At 41.7% G+C, this 23754-nt stretch overlaps 1 protein-coding gene across 3 annotated transcripts in view; it reads right to left on the bottom strand.

Moving 5' to 3' along the window:
* Positions 1–23754, bottom strand: part of PPP2R5C (protein phosphatase 2 regulatory subunit B'gamma) — a 194907-nt gene that overhangs the window by 63751 nt on the left and 107402 nt on the right. For 2 of the 3 annotated variants that reach the window (XM_075065685.1, XM_075065687.1), the window contains 4 exons: positions 15878–15988; positions 15004–15096; positions 14781–14911; positions 10196–10255 (listed from right to left, as the gene is read on the bottom strand). In XM_075065685.1, the coding sequence (XP_074921786.1) occupies positions 10196–10255; positions 14781–14911; positions 15004–15096; positions 15878–15988 (395 nt within the window). The remainder of the gene's footprint in view (positions 1–10195; positions 10256–14780; positions 14912–15003; positions 15097–15877; positions 15989–23754) is intronic. The other variant, XM_075065686.1, reaches the window with a different exon arrangement.

The raw sequence follows: 23754 nt of genomic DNA, 5'->3' as shown, positions 1-23754 counted from the left end.
ACTGTGCAGGCCACTGGCCCAGCTCCTAGTTTGGCAACATGGGAGTTGAGGCAGACTCAGGTGCCCACAAGGGCCACTGCTGCTGTCACGGTGAGAGGCTGAAGTCCCGCTCCGATCCAGACAAGTCCCCTTCTGGTGACCAGGGTGGGGCTACAGAGGCTGACCATAGCTGCAGGAGAGCGATGCCTTGAATAGTGGGATCGGTGCCTCTCCAAAGACCCACATGGGGAGATCGGTTACCAATGTTGAACCAGTCTCATGCCCGGGGGGCGGGGGAGAATGACACTCCAACAGAGATCTGCACCAGGGAGTTGGCTGGTGGGAGGATAATTGGTGTTGGTCATACAGAGACTGACACCTCACGGTGGGCTATCCACACAGCGTCAAAGATGACCGCGAGGGTGGTGTTGGGCTGACAGGAGACCTAGGTTACAGAGTCAAGAATCTCAGCTGTGGAGACAGGGAATGCTGTCTTTGCTCCGGGGACCAATGGAGTTTGGCTGCCCTCTGAGGAGGTCTCATGGCTGGCTTACTGGCCTGGGGAGACTTAGCTGTATCCAACATCATGCGTGGCACTGGGAGGATTCTCTGGTCCCGGCTGCCAGGAGGCCCTCAGACGTTGATAACCCTTCCAAGTGCCGGGTCCCCTACCACTCCCAGAAGTCAAACGCGGATCCCTATGGGGGTTGAGTAGTCCAGCAGGAGATGAACCCCCTTGAGGATCCGGAGTGGATGGACGGGCCGAACTGGCTCCTTTGCCCAACTCCCCTGAACCTAAGTTCCCTCTAAGCTGCGCGGTCGCAGAGCAGGCTATCAAGAGCCACCCAGCGGAGTCCTGTCTCTCCGCAGCAGCCTGCACCCCTAAGCCCTCACCACCAGATGGAGCCCTCACTCCCTCGCATTCCAACCTCCTGCTCCAGCCCTCAGCCCCCTCCTATACCTCTCATACCCAGTCCCACCCCAGGGCCCACACCCCCAGCCAGAGCCCTAACCCCTTCACCCCAACTCTCTGCCCCAGCCCTGAGCCCCCTCATCCTGGTCCCATTCCAGAGCTTGCACCCCCAGCCAGATCCCTCATCCCCTGCACCCCAACCCTCTGCCCCAGCCCTGAGCCCCCTGGCACGCTCTGAACCCCTCGGCCCCAACCCCACCACATATTACCTCCATATTGGCACACAACAGAATTCATTCCGCACATGGATGTAAAAAATTAGAGGGAACACTGCTCTTGACCCTTCTTGCATGACACCAGGGAATCTCATTCCTTCAGGTGCTCTTTGGCACCAGCAAAGGAGAGCGATGCTGGGCAGAACTCGGTGCTGGCAGTGCTCTCCACACCGATGCCGAGGTGCTGGGTGTAGAGTTGGAGTGGGAAGACTCTGACACTGGGCGAATCGCAGCCTCCATGAGAAGGGCCCTTAGATGAATGTTGAGTTCCTTTTGAGTTCTAGGACGAACGTTCTTACAAATGCGATGCTTGTCCTTCACATGCGACTCTTCCAAGCACTTTAGGTAGCTGCTTTGGGGGTTGCTAACGGGCACAGGCCTATTACAGGCAGAACAAGGCACAGAACCCAGAGACCGTCCCCTGCTGGAACTCCAACTTACTAACTACATTATTCAACACCACTAACAACTGTAAAAAAACTATGTACAAAGATAACAAGCAATAAATGCTAAAACCACTATCCACTTGAGAGGCAAGGGGAAGGTGCTCTGACCAACTGCCTCAGTTAGTAAGAAGGAATTGAGGGGGTGTTAGGGCTGGTGATGCATGAATGTGGTACTCCAGAGAGTGCCACTGCTGACCCTAAAGATACCGCTAAGGCAAAAAAAAAAAAAAAAAACTCAGGAGCTGTGCACATGGGCTCGCACTCACAAGAATGAAATCAACATGAGCAAACACTCAAAGAAGAAAAAACCTGTTACCTACAGGGAGCTGTATGTTCACAGCCTCCTCCACAAAAATCTTGCTTAGAGTGGGAGGAAAGTGATCACCTGCCATATATGGGAGAATTCACAGTCAAAAATCTGAATTTAAGTACTGGGTATTTAGATTAAAAAAACAGAGTCTAGTTTTCATCCAGCTGAGGAGAATGTGAAATATTTATCTAGTTGCTTGTATATAACTTTAGACCTTAATAGTTCTAATAAATGTTCCATACCTTTTAGAGGGAGCAAGCAGGATGACAGAGTAATAACATGGCAGAGAAGTTTTCAACACTTGGTGCAGGCTTTTCACACGAAAGGCAGTAATATCTATTCATGCTTTTAATTTATATCTTTTATATTGCATCCCAACGGTACAATTAGTTTTGTGGGAGCCATTCTAAAAGCATATGTTTTGGAGCTTCATTTGAAGAACTACCTTACAGATGTGAAAAAGACGGTTACTCACCTTTGTAACTGTTGTTCTTCGAGATGTGTTGCTCTATCCATTCCAGTTAGGTTGGTGCGCGTCGCATGCACGTTCGTCGGAGAAACTTTTACCCTAGCAACACTCGGTGGCCGGAGGTCGCCCCTAACGTGGTGCCGCTATGGCGCCTGATATATACCCCTGCCGGCCCGCCGTCCTCAGTTCCTTCTGCCGCTACTCCAACAGTGGGAAGAGGCGGGTGTGGAATGGATATGAGCAACACATCTCGAAGAACAACAGTTACAAAGGTGAGTAACCGTCTTTTCTTCTAACTGTTGTTCTTCGAGATGTGTTGCTCTATCCATTCCACACCCGCCCCGTTCCCACTGTTGGAGTAGCGGCAAGAAGGAACTGAGGACCGGACGGGCCGGCAGGGGTATATATCAGGCGCCATAGCGGCCACGCTAGGGGGCGACCTGCGGCCCACCGAGTGTTGCTAGGGTAAAAGTTCTCCGACGAACGTGCATGCGACGCGCGCACACCTAACTGGAATGGATATGAGCAACCAATTCGAAGAACAACAGTTACAAAGGTGAGTAACCGTCTTTTCTTCTTTGAGTGCTTGCTCATATCCATTCCAGTTAGGTGATTCCCAAGCCTTATCTAGGTGGTGGGGTCGGAGCGAGACGTTGCGGAATGTAAGACCGCTGAGCCGAAGGCGGCATCGTCTCTGGATTGTTGGACCAATGCGTAATGGGTTGCAAAGGTATGGATAGAAGACCAGGTAGCCACGCGGCAGATTTCCTGTATAGGAACATGGGCCAAGAAAGCAGCAGATGAGGTCTGAGCCCGCGTAGAGTGGGCGTTGAGATGGCCCGGCTGGACTTGGGCCAAGTCATAGCAAGATCAAATACACGACGTGACCCAAGACACAATGCGCTGGGAGGAGACTGGCTTGCCCTTCATACGTTCTGCCACCGCTACAAAGAGTTGCAGTGATTGTCGGAAGGGCTTGGTCCTCTCGATGTAGAACGCAAGAGCCCTCCGGATATCCGAAGTATGAAGCTGCTGTTCTCGTCGCGATGAGTGCGGCTTTGGAAAGAAGACTGGCAGAAAGATGTCTTGGTTCACATGAAAGGCGGAGACGACTTTGGGAAGGGATGCCGGGTGCGGTCGCAGCTGTACCTTGGCCTTATGGAACACAGTATATGGAGGATCCACAGTCAGTGCACAAAGTTCCGAGACTTGTCTAGCCAAGGTAACAGCGACTAGGAACGCCGTTTTCCAGGACAGGTACAGTAGTGAGCATGTGGCCAAAGGCTCAAAGGGGGGCCCCATGAGCCTGTTTAAAACAAGGTTCAGGTCCCAGGTAGGGGTAGGGGTAGGGGGCTTGACCTGAGGGTATAACCGTTCCAAGCCCTTAAGGAACCTGGAAGACATAGGGTGGGAAAAAATGGTACCGCCAGCTTCTCCCGGGTGGAAGGTGGATATGGCCGCAAGGTGGACCGCAGAGTGGAGATTGCCAACCCCTGTTCCTTGAGAGACCATAGATAGTCCAGGATAATGGGGATTGATACCGAACAAGGAGAGTGGCCATGTTGGGCACACCAGTGGCAGAAGCGCTTCCATTTTGCGAGGTATGTTGAGCGCGTGGAGGGCTTTCTGCTTCCGAGCAACACCTGTTGTACTGCGGTGGAACAGCTCAACTCCGACTGGCTTAACCAGACAGGAGCCATGCTGTCAGGTGGAGGGACTGTAGGTCAGGGTGGTGAAGCCTGCCGAAGTCTTGCGTGATCAAGTCCGGCCATAGCGGCAGGGGATTGGGTCCGACAGGGACAGGTGAGCAGCATGGAGTACGAGTGCTGCCTCGGCCAAGCCTGCGCGATCAGGATGAGGCGGGCTTTGTCCCTGCGGATCTTGAGCAGCACTCGGTGGACAAGGGGAAACGGTGGAAAGGCGTAACAGAGGTGGCCCATCCACGGAATCATGAACGCGTCCGACAGGGAGCCCGGGGAGCGACCCTGTAGGGAGCAGAACACTGGCATTTCCTGTTCATTTTGGACGCAAACAGGTCGATGTGAGGAAAGCCCCACCTCCGGAAGATAGAATGGAGAACGTCCGGGCGGATGGACCATTCATGTGAGAGGAAAGACCTGCTCAGGTGATCTGCAAGCGTGTTTCGTACCCCCGCAAGAAAGGAGGCCACCAGGTCTATGGATTGGGCTACACAGAAGTCCCACAGTCAGATCGCTTCCTGGCACAAGGGAGACGACCTCGTCCCCCCGTTTGTTGATGTAATACATGGCTGTTGGGTTGTCCGTGAATACTGCAACACAACGGCCGTGTAGACGGTCGAGGAACGCTTGGCACGCCAGGCGGACTGCTCTGAGCTCCCGGACATTGATATGAAGTGTCAGCTCTCGGGGTGACCAAAGGCCTTGGGTGCGCAGGTGCCCTAGGTGGGCGCCCCAGCCCAGCGCGGATGCGTCCGTTGTTAGGAATGCGGAGGGCTGGGGAGGATGAAAGGGTAGGCCCGCACACACTTGGGACGATCTCGTCCACCAGTTGAGGGAGCTCAGAACTTCCGGTGTAACCGTCAGAATAATGTCTAAGGCGTCCCTGTTCGGCCGACAGACAGAAGCGAGCCAGGTTTGTAGCGGGCGCATCCGCAGTCTGGCATGTTTTGTCACGAAAACACATGCAGCCATGTGCCCCAAAAGAGCGAGGCAAGTATGGGCAGAGGTAGTTGGAAACCTCTGGAGACTTTGGACCAGAGAGACTATGGCCTGAAACCGGTGTGGGGGCCAACTGGCTGTTGCAAGATTGGAGTCCAGTACTGCCCCGATAAATTCTATTCTTTGCGTAGGTACCAGGGTGGACTTGTCCAGATTGATGATCAGGCCTAGATGTGTAAATAGCTCCCTGATGGTGTCGACATGGCTGATGACTTGAGCCTCGGAGGTCCCTCTGATAAGCCAGTCGTCGAGGTAAGGAAAAACATGTATCCGACGACGGCGTAATGAAGCGGCGATGACCGCCATACATTTTGTGAAGACCCGAGGGGCCGAAGAAAGACCAAAGGGAAGGACAGTAAACTGGTGGTGAACCCAATTCACCACAAAGCGCAGATACCTCCTGTGGGGGGGTGTAAATCGCAATATGGAAATATGCATCCTTCAAGTCGAGAGCGGCGTACCAATCGCCGGGATCCAGGGAGGGGATGATAGTCTCCAGGGACACCATGCGGAACTTGAACTTCTTGATGAACTTGTTCAGTTCGTGTAGGTCGAGGATGGGCCAGAGGCCCCCTTTTGCCTTGGGGATCAGGAAATATCGGGAATAAAACCCCTTGCCCTTTAACTTCTCTGGTACCTCCTCTATAGCTCCGATTGATAGAAGTTTGTGAACCTCCTGCATGAGGAGTTGCTTGTGAGAGGGGTCCCTGAAGAGGGACAGGGAGGGAGGCGGAGAGATAAACTGAAGATGGTATCCAAGTTCCACCGTACAAAGGACCCAACGATCCGAAGTCAACTGGGACCACGCCGCAAGGAACAAGGAAAGGCAGTTGGAAAACTGGAACGGATCCGAAGGGGGAATTGGTACGCTGCTCTCAGGCGCACCTTCAAAAATTTGTTTTAGGTCCCGATGATGGTTTGGCGGGACCGGAATTGTTGCCCGCTGGAGGTCCCGACTGCCGCCTGCGGGTGGTACGACCTCTTCTACAGGCAAAATCTTGTCTCGGCCGAGGTGGAGGGTAAGGGCACTGAGGCTGGGAACGGAATGACCGTCTCTGAGTCTGAGGGGTATGCATTCCGAGTGAACGCATGATAACCCGGTTTTCCTTCAGACTCTGCAGTCTGGGATCCATCTTTTGCGAGAAAAGACCTTGCCCATCAAATGGCAAGTCCTGTATGGTATATTGCAGTTCTGGCGGTAGGCCGGACACCTGTAACCAGGATATGCGCCGCATGGCTATGCCAGAGGCGACCGTTCTAGCCGCCGAATCTGCGGAATCTAGTGAAGCTTGCAATGAGGTTCTCGCAAACCTTTTCCCCTTCTCTAGGAGGGCTGTGAACTCCTGACGGGAGCCCTGGGAAACCAACTCAGTAAACTTGCCGACCACCTCCCAGGTGTTATAGGAGTATCGGCTTAAGAAGGCTTGCTGGTTCGCCACGCAGAGCTGAAGCCCTCCGGCAGAGTAGATTTTTCGGCCCAACAAGTCCATGCGCTTTACCTCCCTAGATTTCGGCATGGGGGCTTGCTGGCTGTGGCGCTCCCTTTCGTTGACCGATTGTACCACCAACGAGCAAGGGGCGGGGTGCACGTAAAGGTATTCGTACCCTTTAGAAGGCACCATATATTTTCTTTCTACACTTCTGGCTGTCAGTGGAATGGAAGCCGGGGACTGCCAGATGGTGTCTGCTCTGGCTTGGATCGACCTGATAAAGGGGAGTGCCGAGTCACTTTAAACAGGAGTCGTGCGGATCTCCTGTGGGCATCGGCCGACGACAGGCTGCGCAGGGTTTGAAGCCCGGTGAACCGGGCATGGGCCCCGGTGCCAGGGGAGGAGAAGGGGCGAACCCCCGATCCTCTTTAACTATATACACAAAGTATAACTACGTCAAACGGTAATAAGCTAGAGAAAAAACTATGTACACGAAAAAACTATACAACGAGCGAATCGCTAGGGAGGTGGAGATCAGCTAAGCTGTGCTCCACTGTTCCAACGACCAACACGGGCGGTAAGAAGCAACTGAGGAGCGGATGGCCCGGCAGGGGTATATATCAGGTGCCATAGCGGCACCACTCTAGGGGGTGACCTGCCGGCCCACTGAATGTTGCTAGGGTAAAAGTTTCTCCGACGAACGTGTACGCAGCGCGTGCACACCTAACTGGAATGGATATGAGCAAGCACTCGAAGAAGAATCATCAGTTTGTGTGTTCTGCTAAAACAGTGGAAACAGGTCAATGACAAACTAATTTCAGATCAATATGCATTTCTTAGGGTTTTGTCAAGAAAGCCAAATTAATGCTCTCTCTTTTGTTACTTGTTGACCAACATTACTTGACTGTAAATAACTTCTGGAATATATTGAAATACTGTTAACTTTGGAATCTTTTTAGTTGTTGAACATTTCAATAAATAAGATGAATAAATAACTATTCTAGACAAACCTATGCATAAGTCCAGGCTATTTCAGCTAAAATTTCAGTGTTTTTCCAGCAAACGTAGATGCACACAATGTACATTATCTAATGTCACTAATCTGTTTATTTTATTCTAACATTTAAGTATCTGAAAAGTCTTAGGAGTACATCTACCCATGCACATACAGTAACTCCTCGCTTAACATTGTAGTTATGCGACTTTAAGTGAACTGATGTTAAGCAAATCCAATTTCCCCATAAGAATTAATGTAAATGAGGGGGTTAAGTTCCAGAGAATCTTCTCTCTCTCTCTCTCTCTCTCTCTCACACACACACACACACACACAAAGTTTTAAACAAACAATTTAATACTGGTATACAGGGATGATGATTGTGAAGCTTGGTTGAGGTGGAGGAGTCAGAGGGTGGGATATTTCCCAGGGAATGCCTTACTGTTAAATGATGAACTAGCAATTGGCTGAGCCCTCAAGGGTTAACTCTCACATTCTAAAGGCAGCAGGAATGGAGAGAGGGACACCCCCTCTTTCCCCTTCTTTCTCTCCCCCCTGCACAGCAAACAGGAGTCTCATGGAACAGCTCCAAGGCAGAGAGCACGAGCAACACATGGCACTGGGGGGAGGGACAGCTGCAATTGCTAGCCTGCTGAGAAGCTGCTGCACAGGGAACTTAGCGGAGCAGGGAGCTGATGGGGGGTGCTCTTCCTGCAAGCAGTGGACAAAGCAGGCAGCTGCCAAACGACGTTAGAAGGGAGCATTACACAACTTTAAATGAGCAGGTCCCCTAATTCATCAACAACGTAATAACGAAATGACATTAACTGGGACGACTTTAAGTGAGGAATTACTTTAGTATAAAATGTATGAATCTGTTTAAAACAAGAGTTTGCTAGGTACTTACAGAATTGAAAAAATGCACATCAGTTTTGATTATAAAGGCTCTCTTTTCCTTAAAATTGTACAAATTATAATTTCAAAAGCATTTTGAGGTTTTTTAGATGAAATGTTAACATTTACTGTGAGCTGAGATTAACATAAAATGAGTACTCCAATGATCTGATAATCTATGTTTAACATATGATCGCTCGAAAGACCATTCTATTGTTGATCAGGACACACAACTGTATGCACAACACAGGACAGATTTAAGAGTCAGGTCTCAACTTCATTAACACAACACTTGATAGTGGTGCTATGTACCCACCCTCTGCCCTCACATACCAAGCATTTAATTGGCTCCAGTGTAGGGCTACAGGGCTCCCACCACAGAGCTAATAACTCAGAGTATACCTTCTCAGCCTACCGCTGGGACTGAGATCATTTCTGAATCCCTGCTCCCTTTCCCTACATGGGGGGAGGTAGACTCTACCAAGGGGGTAGATATCTCAGTCCAAAAAGAATTCAGGTCTCCCCTCCTCCTATACGAACAAGGTCCACTAACAAAATCCAGTATCTTTACCACCTCTGGGAGCTGGTCCTTCTAGCTTTTATCTGCTCTGAATACTGGCCACAAGTTGCAATGAGCTAAACCATCTTCCTCTTTCCTATTATTAAACTTTCAAATCCTATTGCTTTCAGCCCAAATGTGCTTTTATGACGCTGCGAGCCTACCAGACCTTTTGCCAGAAATATTACTTCCTCATCTCAAAAAGAGGCAACTTGTCAGACTCGCAGCATCATAAAACCATAAGTTCTATGCTACAACTAAAGGGAGGGAGGCCAGGGAAGTTAACAGAAGCAGGAAGTTTTTGAAAAGCTTGGGAGAATTTAATGGGCAGAGGAACAGGGGACATGCAAGAACTATTCCATTAGCATCATCTCCCCGGCCCCACCTAATGGAAAGGTGGAGGACCTAAAGAGGAGGAGGGGCCAGCCCCCATCTCGCCACTATATGCTCTTTAAATCTCCCTCACCTCTTCTGAATTCTGTTATATTCCCTGATATTCCCCATTGACTGAGGGGGAGAGGGGAGCACTGGTATGGGAACTAAAGTCTTCCCACTACTCAGTGATGAGTGTAATACATAAACTGTGGTAAAAAATGCTGTATAAATACCTACAAAAATATTAACTAATAATCATTTTACATGATACTAACTTTTTAGTCCACAAATAGTCAACCTAAATGTCTTATATTAACTATTAGAAAACCAGAGCTGCTATTTTGTTTTTGTTTTTTTTTTTAATTATTAAACTTTGCAGTTTCTTCGTTTATTTACTTTAAACCTGTCATCCTGGCAATATATTGTGGAATGTGAAATAAGACGCAATCTTATCCAGAGAATCACAGCTAATAGACACTGATTGGGCCTATTCGGTGATGCAATCTATTGCCTTGGAGATGCAAGGTAGTTCTCTACAGTATCTTCTCCAGTAAATCATTCTAGCACTGAGATTTTCCTTGGTGAACAAGCAGATCTTGTGTTTAGGACTTCACTTTGATATTTTGTAATTTAATCTATTATAGAGAAACTTGTGCACATACACTTTAGACCTAAACAATTACACTCTCTCACTGGCGTTTACCATCCTTTAAATATTAGTAATGGTTATCATATTCCCTCCTTAGTTATAACTCTGCCAAACTATACAAAGTTATACATTTCTTCAAAATGTCTCCCTCCAGCCCCTATTACAGTTTCGATGAGTTTTATGGTATGCAACCAGCAACTTACCTTCCCAATATTTCCAGTAATTCTGCTATGCCATTATGATGTTCTGTTTCATAAATAAACCTAAACAAATGAAATATAGTTTTAGTCACTCAGTATTGACTATATAGAAATATACAGACCTGTCTCCAAGACATGACTTCGTATCTATCTGATGTTTCATGTAGCGTCAGAAAAATGTGAAGTGAAAAATTAGTACTTCAGACAGTGTACCAACATCTAGATATTCAGCAGGCTGAAAAAGCCATTTTTAAAAATATAGTATGTACAAGTCAGAAATATATTTGATTGTTTTGGATAATTAAATCTTTAGAGTTGCTTTTTTGCTGTGCTTACAAAATGATCTATTGATAGCAATAATTAGCCACTTTGAATGCTTTTATTTTTAAAATTTACACTACTTAAAGGTCCTAGGACTACACGATACTCATGTTGTTTTTGCTTCCTTGCCATATCTGTTCTGTAGCTAAACTGCATGCCTTGCACAGTAATGCTATCAATGGCATATCCATCTGTACTGAACTGGCACAGTAAGCTACTGTTCTCTAACCACCTACACTGAAGAGAAAAAATGAGCAAACATCCTTGTGCTTTTCCAGTTGTTGCATTTTATGCAGGAGTAATGATCAAAAACTGAATGCAGTCAAATTATATTTTAAAATTAAGACAATACTGAGCGTGTAGCATGATGCTATAATTTATTCTTCCATTTGTAAGGCAAACGGGTGTGAGCTGGTCCAATAATTCCCAGATACCGACCTAAAAGATTTGTTTTGCACTATACATTTATTTGCAAGATGATCAGTAATAAATAGGACAAGTCAAGCCTTCACATTATGTTTTCTCTTTTGGTGGAAAGGCACAATTTGTCTATTTTTTGGGAAGTTTTCCAAAACTATAAAGCTCCACGTTTGTCCAATTCAACACTTGTCACAGAATTTCATCAATAAAATTTAGAATAGAAAACAGTTTCCCATTTTAAAATATTTTTCTAGAATGGATTCAAAACAGTTTGCTTTGAGTATTATTTTCCCCAGAAGAAGTAACTCAGTTCAGATAAGAACATTTTTTTGCTGAAAATGAAGTTGGTAGGAAAATCCTTTTTATTTGATAATGTTAATTTCATTTAATTGTTGAACACCAAAACAAAGAAAATATTTAAAAAGTAATAAATACATAAGGAAAAACTTTAAAATTCATATCCAGGTATCAGACACACACAATTTTAGCTTATGATTCAAGGAAGCAAGAAAAGAAACTCTGCTTAAAACTGGCCTGAGAGTTATACTGAGGACCTGCAGAATCATGCCAAATATGAGCAAAGTAAATGTTTTAGAGGGGTGTACATTACATTAAAAAATTTACATGTAATTATCTTTCAGTTAAGTTCAGGGACTAAGAAGTTGAAGGAACTTGCCTGTAAACTTATTTTTCTCCTTAGAATTTTATGCCCAGAAGTACTATACAAAATTTCTATACAGATTTGTTTTTATTGAGCTGGAAAAAGACTTTAGTTTCTATGTCCTTGAGAATTCAGTTGGTAAAGAAGGCTTCTTGTTTATACTTTGCTGAAAAGGGTGCTCTCTACACTATAATCTAGATTTCACTACAGCATTCCTTATGTACATTTCAGAACAGAAGCAGAAAAGTGAAAAAAATTTCATTTATTGTTTCTACAAACTAAAAAAAGGTGAATGGGCAGAATATTTGTAACCCATTCAAAAGACATACTAGAAATGACTAGATTTGAAATCTTGGCTTTCATTATATTAAAATACTGCCAATGCAGAACAAAAATGGCAGAATAAATCTCCATTAGTATACATTTCAGATATACTGTTTCACGAAATTGTGCATTGCAGCATTAACTTAATCAAAACCCACTATTGGTTAAATAAACTGTAAGCAAATTTGCATTCCCTTTCTGTCTTTTCTTGAAATCCTTTCCCCTGAAACAAAACTTAACAGCACTTCATCCAAGAAAGAGTGGGATTCCATGTCCAAGAACCACTGCATGAAGACAGAGACGATGAGGCTTACTCACTATTTTTAGGCAGTTCCTCGGTTCCTTTTTCTAAAGGAACATTTTTCTAGCGATAAGATCCCTCTGTATCTGAACTGGCAAAAAGCTGTTGTGCAGTTGGCACCATTCTCTTCAAGGGATCACATGTTCACATTTAGGAGGAAAAGTGTACGAGGGGCAGAGATACAAGAAAATGTGCTAGATACAAGTAACATTGCTATACAGCATACTGGAGCTACAGAAAAATGAGATGCATCAAATCAGATGGCTTCAAAAGCTGGTCTGTGGAACCTGTACTGAGACCTTATTGTGCAGCAAACTGCTTACTTGTAAACGGAGTAGTGATTAGCCCATATTTAAGTATATATCAATCATATCCTGTCTAACATGAAGCCCATATATGCCATCTGTTTGCCCCTACATGCTTCGAAATCCACTTAAACACTTTAATATCATGTCACACTGAGATGCTGATATAGGTCAACTAAGTTTGGAAACAGTCATGAACTGTGTTTCCTGTGAAAATTTTCAGAGTATGTAAATATGGCTTTTCCCTTCCCTCCTTAAAATTCCTTCCAAATTTCTAAAGCCTTCTCCAACTTTGCTTTTTGAGAATATTCTACATGGTACATTACTGCAGTAGCAATTTTATATGGAGCACCTTACTAACAAGCCAGATTTTGCTACCCTTATCCATGAGCAGTGCTCTGCAAGTATTGATTTCAACAGGGTTTCATGTTAGTAAGTTTCTACTCAACAAGAGCAAGGGAGGCAGAAACTGGCTCTATGTTTTTGTGGTGGGTTGCTTTGCTGCACTCAGAACTGCAACCCCACTGAGTATGTCTACGCATGCATCCGATGAAGTGGGTATTCACCCACGAAAGCTCATGCTCCAAAACATCGGTTAGTCTATAAGGTGCCACAGGATTCTTTGCTGCTTTTATGTCTACACTATAATTAAAAAATATGGCTAGCCTGTCCAGTTCACTCAGGCTCGCAGGGCTTGGACTAATGGATTGTTTAATTGAGATGTAGATGTTTGGGCTTGGGCTGGAACCCAGGCTCTAGGACTCTGAAAGGTGGGAGGGTCCCACAGCTTTGGCTGCAGCCCAAACCCAAATATCTACACCACAAATTAACAGCCCCTTAGCCCGAGGCAGCTGGCCTCTGCCAGCTGCAGGTTTTTAATTGCAATGTAGACATACCCTAAATGCCTTACTCTGACCTTCTGAATTTACATCTGTGTTTACCGAACTGGGGTACGTATGTGTGCATGCGTATAAAGTTTGGCCAACGTAACAATAACTATTAGAGGGGATCACTATTCACTTACTCTACTGGTTACTGCCACAGACAATATAAACATTTTGATAGAGTTTTTGTAAGTGTTCAGGGAGTCATTATTTTTATTCGAAGCCAAATATGCTGGAGGCAAAATCCAAACAAGTAATGTGTTCTGTTTCCTAAAAATACTCTGGATTCCAGAGAAACAGAAACATTATTGAAAAAAACACTGATATAAATACTTAGCTGACAAGGTCTAATGTTTATTTAATTGAAATCTAGCATACAAATGGCTCACTATAATGGATTCAATTTTTAGTAGTATATTTTAGGTTACTCCTCAACTATTTCCTTAAGCTTGCGAATTTATAAACATTATTGATTTGGTTATCTAAAGTGAAGATAGGAAGGAAACTCAGGTAACGGTGCAATAATGCAAATAGGCATAATATCTGTTAAAAAGTAATTGTGTACCTGCAACACACACTAGGGCAGAACATTTCAAAACACTCAGCCTCAGTTCACCAACCTTCCAATTGGAGCTGAGTTTGTGCCAATCAGGAAGTCTGAGAACTTAAAACTATCCAGTTATGAATACTGGATATATGATTCTATATTCAAAAGAAAATTAATAACCCTGATTTGCAACCAAAGTGGTGGAAGCAAAGACATTACTGTTATTATTTCTTGCAAGAGCAAATACACTTTCGGCAACAGTACCACTGCAGTGCTTTGACACCGATTATCAGGACTACTCTCAATTGGACATCTTTTCCTTATGCACCTCAAATTGGACTTGCTTCCCTCAGAAATCGAACTTGCCCTTTGAAGTGAATTCCTGCACATGTATTTTCTTCACTTGTGTTGCATCTCTCTCTCCAGGAGATATGTATAAAACTGAAACAAATGTATCTACATTCTATGATATTACAAATAAATAATTATAACAAACAAACAATATGCACTGCGCTCAGTAACATGGCACTATCATTCAAACTACTCATCCCTGATAAAGCACTACATAAAAAGTCAAGTTGACACAAAACTGATGTAAATGTAGAATCTCAAATGTACCTAAACTGCAGCTATAACATTTATCACATGCTATACTTCCCCTGATTTGGATCCCACTGAGAATTGCTTAATTAAACAGATGCCAATATTATTAGGCACAAACACGTTTACACCGAATGAAATAACTAAGATTTTGCTAATAAGGAACCAAAAAGTCTAAATCACAGTATCTAATCATATGTACCAAAATAAAGAGCTTTGACATACCTATAAAATATATTATTAATTTGTTTCCTGATGTAAGCTCTTAGGCCTAAGAATTTCCCATATATTCTGTGAAGAGTAGTTTTAAGAAAATCTCTTTCCCGAGGATCTTCACTATCAAAGAGTTCTAAAAGCTGTGAAAAAGAAAAATACATTAGATTTGAATAAAATGTATTTTAAATCAATTTGGATTTAAAGCTTGAAGATATATTCATTTTTACCTCACCTGCAATACAAACTTCTGATCAATATATTTCTTAGCTACATTAGGTTGGAAATCTGGAGATTCTAAAAATCTTAAGAAAAATTCATAAACAAGCTGAAAAAAATCCACAGAGAAATAACATTAGTTTTTTGATACAATATTATATTTTTGTAAGCAGTACAATTACAACTCAATTCTGACACTGTTAAAAAAGAAACTTCCTAGTTCAAGATAGTATTATACATTGTTTTTATATCATTTTACTACAAAAGTAATACTATAATTTGGTGCAGGGAATGTATGTCATCAGGTGCTGTATTTTCTAACAGTGCTACATTCTTTAAACTGCAGAGGATTCCCAAATACTACATTCCTGAATTAATTTTACTTTATACCAATAGATACTGATTTAACATCCATGGTGTTCAGTAATGCATATTTTGAAAGATCTTTTACTTTTACTTTGCACTCACATTTTTCAAACATCTAAAGCTAGAACCTTGCCATAGATAAATAATAAAAACAAAACATGAATAGTAAAAATAATCAGCTAAAGCTCACTTTAATCTTTACTATTTAATTTAAAATCATACGTTTGCACTGAAACAAGCAACAAACTTTTGACCTCTAAAAACAAAGGCTGATTTTCAATGTAATTTTCTTTTCAGTTGTTTACGCATTAATATCTTTTGAAAGATTAAAACTAATAATTTCAAATTACACAATGTAATTTCAAAGACTGTCCAGCTCTTAATAGTAACAAATCTATTTTTGACTGCAAAAGATCATTTACACTAGTGTGTTTAACATATAGTAGGAAGACACATTGTGTAATACTATTTTGTAATAATTTAGTTACTATTTAGTCAAATGAAATGAGGAGATTGCTAATTACCTGTAGGTGAGGCCAGGCAGCTTCTAGAGTTGGTTCATCTTCCTCTGGATCAAATTCTGCTCCCGTTGGATTAGAAGATGGTGGCAATGTTCGAAACATGTTAACTGCAAACTAAAATGACATGTATCTAAGAACTCTGAAACAATGGAATTATTTAAACATGCTTACTGAGATGAGGATTCTTTATAACACAAGTATTTTAACTAACATCACAAAAGTTTATCATTTAAAAACTGGTATTTAACTCAACTAAAGCTTAACAAAAATGATTAGCTAGTCAATTAAAATTTTCTTCTCTGTAGATTATAGCGTACACAACACTATCAAGTCATGTTTCAAGTCTAACCATTCAGAGAGTACCCTGTTACTACAGATATATTTGGGAGCTAATGATGTTAGAGAACGTTTTACAGAGAAAGTGTTTACAAAGAACTACAGAATGGGAAGCCAGAACAATGGTAATTAAATAAATGTTCACTCATATATGCCCTGTTCCAAGAAAATGTCCCCAAAGGTTATTACAGAGAAGTAACATATTACGATTTAAAAAGTTGTTTACATATCTATAAATTCAAATATCCATTTATCACAATTAGTTACACTCTGTCACCTTCTTGTTTACTATCAATCACAGGCAAATTCTAAAAAAATATTCTTGCCCTGAACATTCACTCCAAAATTAGTGTGTGGTCCCAAGCCACTTCCCTTATTTTCAAAAGATTAGAAAGACATGGAGATTCTGAATTGGTCTTGCATATTCTAAACTAAAATTTAACCTCCTCTCCCAGACAGATTAATAAGATTCTTAACTCAAAGTCATTGTACAATTGTAAGGGGGACGGGGGTTGGGGGAGAGAATGGAGAGTGGATCAAAAGAGGACTGCCTCTGCTGGTTATTGGTCCTTTATAAAGCAGAGGCCCCTTGTTGGACAGCCAATTCTAGCACTTGAAAGAAGCAACAGTATTAACCAATGTGGTCTCCCAATGGATTACCACTGGTCAGTGGGCACTGTGGCCTCCCCAGGAGTGAAACTCAACCCATCCCATCCTACCCTGCAATATGGGCTAATAGTAAATGGTGAACTCTCCCTTCCTCTCTGTTTCAGGTAGAAGGAGAGCTCACTAACTGGAAATAGTTCTGGAGCCGAGACTGTCCCCATAGCAACTACTTCCATAGTCCAGCACACCATCTAAATTATGCCCTCACAAACCACACTGTGCAAAAATATTGAGGCCGGTTGCAAGTAAAATCTGTAGAAAGGTAAGAAAAATTATACTAATTAAGTCTATCTTAATTACCAATAATGGAGAAAAAGGATAAGTCACTTAAACTATTGAATAAATATTTCTGTTCTGTATCTGAGGAGAAAAGATGACGTAGTTATAGCATATTATGAAAACACTCATTCCATTCTAACTAGTATCTCAGGAGAGGTTAAACAGAAGTTACTAAAGCTAGACATTTTTAAATCAGCACGTCCAGATAACAAGCACCCAACAGTTTTAAAAGAGCTGGCTGAGGAGATCACTGGACAGTTAATGCTGATTTTCAGCGATTCCTAGAACCTGTCTGGTCTTCCAAAAGATTGGAAGAAAACTAATGTTGTGCCAATATTAAAAAAGGGTAAATGAGATGACCTGGAAATTACAGACCTGTCAGTCTCATACTGATCCAGAGCAAGATAATGAAGAGGCTAACAATAGACTTTATTAATGAAAATTAAAGGGGGTAATATAATTAACGACAATCAATGTGGGTTTATGGAAAATAGAGCCTGTCAAACTAACTTGATATGGGTTTGTTTTTTAATGAGATTGCAAGTTTGGTTGATAAAGATAATAGTGTTGATATAACATACTTGGCACTTCTATAAGGCATTGACTAGGTACCACACGACATTGATTAAATAACTAGAAAGAGATAAAATGAACAGAGCACACATTAAATGGATAAAAAACTGTCTGATAGCTCTCAAAATGTAATTGTAAATCATCATCAAAATGGTGTCTCTTTAGTGGGGTACCACAGGGATCAGTTCTTGACACTAGACTATAACATTTTATTAATGACCTAGAAGAAAACAAAATCATCACTGATAAAGTTTGCATATGACAAAAACTGAGCGAGTGTTAAACAATGAAGGGGACAGGTCACTGATACAGCGTGATCTGGATCACTGATAAGCTGTGTGCAAGCAAATAATATGCATTTTAGTAAGGCTAAATGTAAATGAATACATCAGAAATAAAGAATATAGGCCATACTTACAGGATGGGGGATTCTATCCTGTGAAGCAGTGACTCTGAAAAAGATTTAGGGGTCATGGTGGATAATCAGCTGAACATGAACTCCTAATGTGATGCTGTGCCCAAGAGGGCTAATGAAATCTTTGGATGCATAAACAGGGGAACCTCAAGTAGAAATAGAGAGGTTTATTTTACCTCCATATTTGGCACTAGTGTGACCGCTTCTGGAATACTGTGTCCAGTTCTGGTGCCCACAATTCAAGAAGGATGTTGATAAATTGGAGACGGTTCAGAGAAGAGCCACAAGAATGATAAAATAATTACAAAACCTGTCTTTTTGTGACAGACTCAAGGAGCTCAATTTATCTACCTTAACAAAGATAAGGTTAAGGAGTGACTTGATTATTATCTGTAAGTACCTACACCTGGGGAACAAATATTTAACAACAGGCTTTTCAATCTAGCAAAGAAAGGCATAACAGTGGATGATCCAACAGCTAGAAGTTGAAGCTAGACAAATTCAAACTGGAAATCAGGCACACTTTTTTACAGTGAGTATTTAACCATTTCAACAACTTACTAAGGGTTGTAGTGGATTCTCCATAACTGTCAAATTTTTAAATCAAGATTGGCTGTTTTTCTAAAAGATATGGGCTAGCAATTATTTTTGGGGAAGTTCTACTGGCAGTGTTATACAGAAGGTCAGATTAAAGTATCACAATGGTCCCCCTTCTGGCCTTGGAAACTATCAATCTATGAACCCTGGCATAGGAGAAACCTGCACTCCATTCCAAATACAAAATTCCTTTTATAAGTGCAGAAGTGTTAACTTATAATACTGCTGTTGGGGTTCAACTGCTGCCAACTGCTCATTAAGATTTGAGATCTAGGACTAGACTAGAAGAGTCATCAGCTTTCCTCTAAATGCTTCCATAAAGACCTTCTCCTTTCCAGATTAAGGCCAAGATGCAAGGAGAAGAAAACTGCCAAGGGTGGTGGTGGTGGGGAATAATTAAAAGAAACTGATTTCCCACAGGAAAAAAATCCCTTTCAAAAGGCTCTCTTGCATAAAAGGCTCTCCTGCTCCTGGCTGCAAGCCTCAGCTGTGGCCCTGCTCCCTGCTGAGGTCCTGGGTCTTGGGATGGGGGCGCGGACAGATTACATTATGGGTAAGGGGGGGGGCAGAACATAAAAATTTTGGAGACCACTGATCTAAAGAATTACAAAGGATAATTTTATGTTCATACAATACAGCCTAACAGGTATCTATTTGACCAAACTAATGGGTAATGGAGATGTCATAAACAGATTGTTAAGGGTTAATGTCTCTTTCACCTGGAAAGGGTTAACAAACAGGGAACTAAACACCTGACCAGAGGACCAATCAGAAGACAAGATACTTTCAACCCTGGGTGGAGGGAAGTTTGGGTCTAGGTCCTTTGTTCTGTGTTTTTTTTTTCTCTTCTCTCGGGGGTATGAGAGGGACCAGACATTACTACAGGCTCTCTACGTTTCTGTTCAAATAGTAAGTAGAACAGGCGATTTAGGTCTTTTAATTGTTTTACTCTGTTTGCACATGTGAATCTGGCTGGTTAACTTTTATATGTGTAGTTGCTGGGAATATTTTGATTTGTTTGGTATGGGGGAAGGGTTTCTTCCTTTGTCTGTAACTATAGAACCTGTAATTTACATCTTGAAGTTTACAAGATAATTCTTTACTTTTTCCTTTCTTTTAATTAAAGATTTCTTTAGAGAACCTGATTGACCTTCCTTGTTTCCCTTGTGTATCCCAGGGGATTGGGTTAACACCAGGACTGGTGGGGAGGCGGAAGGGGAGAGAGGGGCTAATTCTCTCTGTGCCAGGATTACTGTCTCTCTCAGGGAAAGTCTGAGAGGGGACAAGGGGGAATGGTTTATTTCTCCTGGTTTAAGAATCCAAGGGATTTGGATTCTTGGGGTCCCAGGGAAGTTGGGGAGATCAGAGTGCCCAAACATATATTTTTAGTGGTGCAGGCTATCAGATCTAAGATGGTAATTAAGCTAGAGAATTCATGCAGGTACCCAAAATTGAACGTAAGGTTCAGATTGGAATTATACAAATTTTTTTTTAAATTTAATTTTTTTTTTCTTATGACAGGAGATACATAATATGTGTAAATCCTCAAAACGTCTCTATATTGGGACCTCGACCTCGAGCAATATAGAGAAAAGTATAATAGAGTTTAAACAAGTGAGGCTCTTTCCTGGTGACGTTCACATAAGATTGTTCTATTTGCCATCAGTATTCATTAGTATGTTCTCTAGTGTGTGTGGAGAAGTATGGACCATTACATCACATAAATCACTTGATCCTTTTTTTTTTTTTTTTCTTAGAAAACTACTGATTTAATCAAGTTGAAGCTTTATAAAACTAACTTGCAAATTTGTGCTATTGCAACTTTAGATTAAATTCTAGAATGGACTAAATTATAAACACATCTTTTACATGCTGCATACTGTGGGTTGTTTTTTTTTTTGAATTTTCAATACTGTTATGATGGGCTGGAATGTGTATTGAAAGTTAAGCACGATCTGCAAGTGCATAAGCAGGTATGTACTTACTACTGAATTGTACCAATGACTTCAGTGAGATTCCTCATACTTAAAACTAAATGTACAGAAGTGTTTGTGGTATCAGGAGGCTAAAACTGTATTTTTGTTTTGAATTGGAGGTGTAAATCTTTGTTCTTTGGGGGGAAAAAGAGCTTAGTGTTAACCATGAAAAGTTGACTTTCAGTACACTAATGAAGTTAATGTGTTTGTTTTTTGTGCACACGGCCAATATTTTCAAAATCAGAGCCTAATTTAGGCTCCTAAACATATTTAGGCATCTTAGGATGGGATTTTCAAAGCCACAATGCCTTTAGGAGCACTAACCAGTTGGCTTCAAACTGCAAACCCTGATGGCGAGTATAAACTGACCAAAGCATTTGGAGTTTTTGTTACTGATGGAAGTTCAGTATATTGGAAGTGCTGTCAGTTGAGCGCAAAAAAAGAAGCTAAGACTACTACAGTTATCAATGTAATGTATTATATGTGAACACTAATGCTTAATATTGTCACTTTCAGTGTCAGTATTATTGATTTCATTGCTGCACATTTTGAAGTATGTAACAAGGCACGTGCTGTAAATCACAGGAGTTGGGAATCGAGAGATTATTATTTGCATTACCTAGTCAAGGACCAGCATTATCTCCTGCAAATGTAAAGAAACTTGTTTGTCTGAGTGACTGGCTGAACAAGGAGGAGTACTGAGTGGACTCATAGGATCTAAAGTTTTACATTGTTTTCTTTTTTAATGCAATTATTTTTTGTATGTAATTCCATATTTGTAAGTTCGACTTTCATGATAAAGAGATTGCATTACTGTACTTGTATGAGGTGAACTGAAAAATACTATTTCTTGTTTTTTACAGCACAAATATTTGTAATAAAAATAAATATAAAGTAATCACTGTATGCTTTGTATTCTGCATTGTAATTGGAATCATTACATTTGAAAAAACATCCAAAAATATTTAAACAAAATGTATTCTATTATTGTTTAACAGTGAAATTAGTCCTGCGATTAATCATGATTGTTTTCATCGCTTGACAGCTCTAGAATAAACCCTTTGTAACCTTGAAATATTTCACTGTTTTTTTTAAAATACTGTGTTCAAAATCTTGAAAAATCAGTATAGGTGCCTTTGATCATGAACTATAATTTACTTACATTGTGCTATAGGTATGCTGGTGATTTAGGCATACAAGATGATAGATGAAAGAGCTTCAAGGCAGGAACCTAACTGTCAGACAAAGGAAGGCAGAAGGGGATATATGCAACACAAAAAAATCCCAAACTAAACCCCCTCCAAAAACAAAACAAAAAACAAAACAAAAACAAAAAACCCCCAAACAACTTGTTCCCTCTCTCTATCCTCATTTACTTTCCTCCAGGCAAATATGCAAAGACAACATAAAAGCATCTCTGAACTGGTTACTGCACATCCTAAGAACATAAGAATGGCCATACTGGGTCAGAGCAAAGGTCCATCTAGCTCAGTATCCTGTCTTCTGACAGTGGTGAACGCCAGGTGCCCCAGAGGGAATGAATAGAACAGGTAATCATCAAGTGATCTATTCCCTGTCACCCATTCCCAGCCTCTGGCAAACACAGACTAGCGACACCATTTCTGTCCATCAATGGCTGTTAGCCAGGATGGACCTATGCTCCATGAACTTATCCAGTTCTCTTTTGAACTGTTCCTCTAACAGTAGGTGCAAATAGGTTACTATTCAAATCCATTAAAAAAAAATACTACTTCCACATCATCTATGAAAAGAGAGCTCATCTTTTATATAAAAATCTATAATTTAATTGAACCACCAAAATGTTTACATGCCTTACTGTGTAGTCAAGTGATCCTACTGTAAGCCAGAAGCGGAGGAAAATGATGAGAAGCAGAAAAGACTTCTGTAAGTGGACAAATTTAAAGAGAAGGTAAATTGAGTGCTTCTATCTTCCAGAAAAAGGAGATATATAAAGAATACTGAAAAGGAAAAATGTAAAACTGATCCAAGTGAATTAAGTGCACAAGCCAACCACCAACTGGCAGATCAAGATCAAACTCTGTCTAAAATTGCTGCTTCATAATCTTCTGTTCTGATTCTTCCTGTCAAGCATGTGGCTACTGGTCACTGACAGGAACAGGATACTGTCCAGACAAACCACTATTCTAATCTTGGTATGGTAATTCCTAGTACCTATCCCACCCACCCACCCACTCTATTTATGCCTGTCCCTCATTGTGTCAAGCCCACATTTAGATTGTAAACTTTCTGGGACAGCAAATGCGTGTCCATATCTCAGAAGACCCTAGTGAACTCTTGGGTGCTCAAAAATGAACAGTCAGCATGGTTTCCACTGCATAACAGTTTTTGAAAATTGCTCCCTCTAAATATAGGTTTGACACAATGAGGGACAGGCATAAACAGAGTGAGTGGGTGGGATGTATTGAAGATGTCAAACGTGGTGTCTTAATTAAGGTATTTAATTCCTAAAATGCTGCATATAAATATACAGACATGACTGACCATCCTTAAGTGATGCATTTTTCAAATAAGCACGACTCAGTTATCTTGCACTGGATAGCACAAACAGGTGAATTATTTTAGGCACATTTTAGAGATACTAACATGAGAACAGGGTAAATTACTTATCTGTCAAAACAGTCTTATGGGCAAGTCACCACCCTGGTGTATTGTGAGCTGTGGCATATGGATTTTGCAAGTCATTTAAAAAATAAATAAATAAAATAAAATATTCTTCCACCTAAATGAAAGCAACAACAAACCATACGGGGAAATCAACAATGCTATCACTTGGAAAGCACACAGCAGACTGACAGCTCCTGTGGCACCCTGTAAAACCATGACATTTATGACAGAAAATATCATAATGCCAATATATAAATCCATGGTATGCGCGCACTTTGGATATTGAATGCAGTTTTGCTAACTCCCATCTCAAAAAAGACACATTAAAATTGTAAAATGTACAGAGAAGAGCAATCAATGCGATTAAGGGTATGGAACAGCTTCCATATGAG

Source organism: Chelonoidis abingdonii, chromosome 4, assembly GCF_003597395.2.
Source record: "Chelonoidis abingdonii isolate Lonesome George chromosome 4, CheloAbing_2.0, whole genome shotgun sequence".
NCBI classification, from domain to species: Eukaryota; Metazoa; Chordata; order Testudines; family Testudinidae; genus Chelonoidis; species Chelonoidis abingdonii.
This window is presented reverse-complemented; position numbering and strand designations above follow the sequence as displayed.